General features: G+C 48.3%; 1 protein-coding gene across 2 annotated transcripts; it reads right to left on the reverse strand.

The window, feature by feature from the left end:
- Positions 1-978: 978 nt before the first annotated feature.
- eva1bb (eva-1 homolog Bb (C. elegans)) lies at positions 979-5,303 on the reverse strand. Of its 2 annotated transcripts, XM_056297846.1 has the most exons (3): positions 4,701-5,299; positions 2,392-2,537; positions 979-1,636 (listed from the first exon to the last, which is right to left on the reverse strand). In XM_056297846.1, exons 2-3 carry the CDS (start codon positions 2,456-2,458, stop codon positions 1,200-1,202), a joined length of 504 nt encoding a protein of 167 aa, XP_056153821.1. In that variant the 5' UTR covers positions 2,459-2,537; positions 4,701-5,299; the 3' UTR covers positions 979-1,199. The 2 variants fall into 2 exon arrangements, with proteins under 2 accessions (XP_056153821.1, XP_056153822.1); XM_056297847.1 differs by lacking the exon at positions 2,392-2,537 and having other exon boundaries at positions 4,701-5,303.

Below are 5,303 nucleotides of genomic sequence, written 5' to 3' on the forward strand. Positions count from 1 at the left end.
AACGGGAGAAAAGGGGGGAGGGGGGGAATAAAAAAAAAAACCCTCCTGCTTCCTGTTTTATCAGACTGTTTCAAACAACCTGCAGTATTATAAACTTGTTATTTTATGATATCAGATTGCCACCTGTTGGTGCTGGCATTATGACAATGCAAAGGAAGTGTGGTATTTCAATACGTAATAGCCTCAAGGGGGATATTGCTTTATGCAAATTACCCTTTTTTCCTTTATAATCTTAAAATCAGACTGAAGCCTCGGGACTCGCGGAGGCCGCTGGCCCACTAGCACTGGAAGGAAAACAGCTAAGATATGTTGGAAAACTTCTAAAGTAACGGACAAATTTGCTTTTTTTTTTTTTTTTGTAAAGCAAAATACTCCATGTCAGGAGATGATGAGTCTCCCACTTTGGCTGCATTCAGAGTTGTTTTCTCTGGCTCGCTGTTACCATCTCTAATTCAGCCAGTGACATTTTCCAACAGGACACATAACAGACACTGGACACAAGCAGGCAAACAAGCAAGCTTTTCATGCATGGAGTGCAGGTAGGGCTAAAAAAAAAAAATGCAAACTAGCAAAAAATAGGTCTCTTGGTGCACGACTTGGATGAACTGAGCTTTGCATTTGGGAAGCTCCAGACTGGTAATACCTACATAGAGCCGAGCTATCTGCTCCGGGGACAAGCGGCCTTTTCATGGGGCCTAAACAGACCAGACTCTTTTTAGCCATGAGCTGCAGGGTTTTAGCTGCAGTGGAGAGTGTGCTGGGAATTGTGGAAAGGGAAACACAGGAAGAGATGGGGTCAGAGACGATGGGTTTTCTGTGGGAAGCATTCTTTTCTGCTAAGATTAGCACATCCTAAAGTTGCGTCTGTGGGAGCGGCCTGACTAATAAAATACTTTCAAATGGGAATTTGCATTATGATACGATGTCGCTGGTTGATTTTCTAAGTTTGTTCAAATTGGATGCATTGAACTGTACTGGTTTATGTCCAAAAAGTGGTTTAGGTTTTAATGATTCACATTGCCAAGCAAAAGTAGTCTACAAATGAGGGCAAATATGCTGCATACAAAATCTGTTTGTCGTTTAGCACAAGCACAAACGTTCATAAAACAAAGTAAACATGAGAGATTATTAGTTTCAATCCAGCGTAGCTCCTGTCCTCTGCAGTCTGTGTGAAGTTTGGGCAGAAGGGAAATGTGTGTTTAGTGGTAATGGACCCGCCCAATTGTCCCCGTCCCTGTGACCAAGATGTCTGGCTGCCCGTTCCTCCATATCTCCCTCACGATGCGTTCCCTCTCCTCCAGACGCCGCGCCTTCTCCAGCTCGTCGGCCGACGTGAAGACGTTCACACTCCTCAGCGTGCCGTTAGACTGGCTGCTGAGCTCGCTCATGGGGCCCACTGTCACTTTGGGGATTTCTGTGTCCTCATCTCCCTCCTCCTCACTGCTGTCATCATCCTCATCCTCCACGCTGGACTCCTTGAGCTGTCTCCTCTCGGGGGACGGGGGGGCCTTCCTGCGACCGTGACTCCTGCGGCCGTGACTCCTGCAGGCGATTCCCGTCACCAGGAGACACAATGCCAGGAGCAGGCCAAAGCAGACGCCCATCATGAAATACAAGGCAAAGCTCTCTGGGTTGGCTGTAGTGTGGAGAAGAACACATGCAGACTGGTTTATTGCGCTGAACACCATCAACGCCCTCCCACCTAAATATTGATTGGATATTGCGTTGCTAGGGGCCAGCAAGAACACGCAGAAACATTTCCCTTTTTTTTTGGACCCCCCCCCTTTTCTCCCCAATTGTACCTGGCCAATTACCCAACTCTTCCTAGCTGTCTTGGTCGCTGCTCCACCCCCTCTGCCGATCCGGGGAGGGCTGCAGACTACCACATGCCTCCTCCGATACATGTGGAGTCACCAGCCGCTTCTTTTCACCTGACAGTGAGGCGTTTCGCCAGGGGGGCATAGCGTGCGTAAGGATCACGCTACCCCCCCCCCGAACATGCGCCCCGACTGACCAGAGGAGGCGCTAGTGCAGCGACCAGGACACATACCCACATCCGACTTCCCACCTGCAGACATGGCCAATTGTGTCTGTAGGGACGTCCAATCAAGCTGAAGGTGACACGGGGTTTTGAACCGGCGATCCCTGTATTGGTAGGCAACGGAATTGACCGCCACGCCACCCGGATACCCCACAGAAACAGTTTCTTAAGGGGTGCCAGGTGCAAGATTAAGTCTGTGCGCTCGTCTATTTTTACGCAGCCTATGTTTTTGAGCACCAGAGGTCACGCAAACTTCCAGACTGAGACTATGGAGACAAACAATGCAAACAGAACTGCGTGTCTACACATGGAGAAAGGAAGGACACGGTGAGAAAAAGGACACTGGTTACCTTTGATGTGAGCATAGGTAGCCATGCTGTTACTGAGCAGCTCCATGTCTCTCTTAATGGGTTCCATTTTGGGTCTTGAAAGGTTCCAAACTCACATCCCTTTAAAGCAGAAACCCCCCCCCCCAACGCTCCACCGACGGCAGACGCTGTCACGCAAACACAATACAACACAGTTAGGCCCAACCACAAGAAAACACAACACCCCCCCCCCCCGTTCACTTTTGATAGAACTATAATCTTTAATATCCGGAGCAACCTGAGCTCAGTGGCTTGGATTGGATGATTCGGCAGCAGCTGCTAAGATGACAACAGGATGTAGAAATGTGGACAAAAACAGCAAGGGTGGAAAAACAATATAACAGCCAACATGGCAGCCCTGGTGGGCATGTTGAGAGAAAATGATCCTATGATTTCAAAGACCTGAGAATACACCGGCGTGTCTCCTGTAGACCCCCTGCACATCATTCTGAGGATCGAAAAGGAGGTCAGAGGTTACTGGACAAGGACATTGCTTTCCCCTAACTGCTTAAGTGGGGGGGCCCCCGACTGGTGAGCTTGTGTTAACAGTACTGCTGTTACAGTGGCTGGGTTGTCTCTCTTCCTGTGCTGGGAGCGGGGTTAACTGCTTCCCACAAGGAAACATGACACATGCTGGATTGCACATGTTGTGCTCGGAGTTTGTGCTGCAAGTCCGCTGGGAGCAAATCAAGCTGATCTCATACTCTCATTCACAGAGGAGGCGATAAGGAGAGAGAGAGAGAGAGAGAGAGAGAGAGAGAGAGAGAGAGAGAGAGCGAGAGAGAGGACAAGGAGGCTAACTAGGGTGAAACAGAGCAGGGGTGGAGAGACAAGCGTGGAAACGGTCCCACGGTGACGGCGCTAAATCTCCCTGTAAATTGGATGACATGATGTTTTCCTGCTAAACAACGTGGCCCCCCTGTCCCCGTGACAGCCAGCGTGCGTGGGAGGGGAATGTTTTTCTTTGTGGTACTACTTTCTCCCCGGGGAGCAGAAAATTATGCCCAAAATCATGAGCCATGGGGGGGGGGGGCGCGTTGTTCCTCCACCCTGATCTTTATCCAGATGACTCTTGGCAGACCCTGTGTACTCTCAGAGGGGGTGGGGCGACTGTACAGCGGTGGTGGCTATGGTAGCATGACCCACTCGCCCACTCCGACTCGTGAGAAATGGCCACATAGGTCCGCAGCAGTATCGCCTCGGGATCTGTATTTAACTCCCTTGTTTGGGTAATTTGATTCACAGTAGGGTGAATGTCACCATCTGCATGCTCAATTTGCTGCCCCCAGACCTTAACGACTTAAATGTAGTGGGGGCGGTTCTAAACTTTAATCCGGGTTAAAACCCTACACAGGTTTTTAAATCTTTATATGAGATTCTCTTGTCACTTTTTGCATCGTTTCAAGTCGCGCCAAATTAGAAAAAAATGCAAGTTTCTTGTGAATCTGTTATTTTTCCCTTATTATGGAAAACCATGGTCTATTTTTGGATTGCCAAAAAAAAAAAAACTCCCAAAGTTGCACAAAGTGCTGTGACGGGGGAAGAAAAAAAAAGGCTGGTTCAACTCCAAACACTGAAACCAACAGGGGACAAATGGTGGTTTTCTATTTAACAGCTAACGCTCCCGGACTGGCGTTAACAGTGTAGGTACATGCAGCTGCAGCTGTTTATGCACTGTGGTTCAACCTCCCACACTTCCTGTTTAGATAATCCAATCAAGAATCAAAAGATGAAACTTGAAACCTTTGTAAAAAAAAGAAAAGTGGATGGGTGGGTGGAGGGGTTTGTTGTTTTACAGTAGTCTTTCCTGTCCTCGCCAGATGTCTTCCACAAAGCGACGATGAGGGGGAGATGCAGTTTAATTTCCTCCTGCAGCTTCTTGGTGTCCCGTCAACTGCAGGAGGCTAAAACTGAGAGACCAAATCCTTTTAATCCCCTTTTTGCTTTGTGGATTCTGTGTTGAGAACGCAGAGGCTCCCAGGCTCCTTTTGAAGCTACTGCACCTATAAAGACTTTTATAGCCTGTGGTAACATAAAGACCATGGCACAGTCCCAACTAATAAACCAATTTGTTGCCACATTTTCCCCCCTAGTCATTTTATTAGGTAAAAAGCATGGAATATCTAGTCACTCAACTAGGACCCATTGATGCAATGGGTCAATCCTGTAGCGGCGTAACCCAACATTGACAAATGTTGCATAAAAAAAGGGGGGGGATTAAAAGCAGAAAATTAACAAATGAAAAAATATACATCTATCTCTTTTTTAAAGACAGTAGATAGAGCCCTCACCTTGGTCCGGGGACAAGATCTTCACCGCCTGGCCACCAGTGAACACAAGGAACCCGCCGGAGAGAAAAGGAGTCACAAATTCGTAATATAGGATTTCAGTCGGTGCCAACTAAAGAAAATCCCATCACAAAGACGAGGAGCTGAAGAGATATCAGAGATATCCTGAGTCGTCCTGACAGAATCAGGGAGCTGTCTGTCTGTCTGTCCCGTCAGAGGGCCAGATGTAAGCGCACGGCCTCTGTAGAAACAGAACTGGAGAGAACAGAGTCCTCACGTGTATTGGCCCTTCGGCATCAGCGTCAGCTATGATCCACTCCCTCTCCTTCTCCTCAGAGAGAGAGAGAGGGAGAGAGAGAGAGAGAGAGCCAAAAAAAGGGGAAAGGTCCAGACTTCTGTCAAGACGGAGGAAGTCTCCTGAGAGAGGAGTGCAGTGGAGCCGTGGCACACAGAGAAAACCTTCATGCAGTTATAGTAAACCCCCGCCTCACCCTTGAAAATAAGTCCAGTGTCCAAGTTAAGCAAACTATATGGTCTGAAACACTCAGGGGGCTGTTCTGCTCTTTGTGTGGACATGAGCCGCGGTTCAGTGTTTTGTGACCAGAG

Source organism: Lampris incognitus, chromosome 18, assembly GCF_029633865.1.
Source record: "Lampris incognitus isolate fLamInc1 chromosome 18, fLamInc1.hap2, whole genome shotgun sequence".
Classification (NCBI taxonomy): Eukaryota; Metazoa; Chordata; class Actinopteri; order Lampriformes; family Lampridae; genus Lampris; species Lampris incognitus.

Excerpts from the sequence above, each read along its gene's own strand:
- eva1bb (XM_056297846.1), bottom strand. The coding sequence starts at position 2,458 with ATGGAACCCATTAAGAGAGACATGGAGCTGCTCAGTAACAGCATGGCT. Across the intron at positions 1,637-2,391 it reads TACCTATGCTCACATCAAAG|CCAACCCAGAGAGCTTTGCC; the intron begins GTAACCAGTGTC and ends TCCACACTACAG.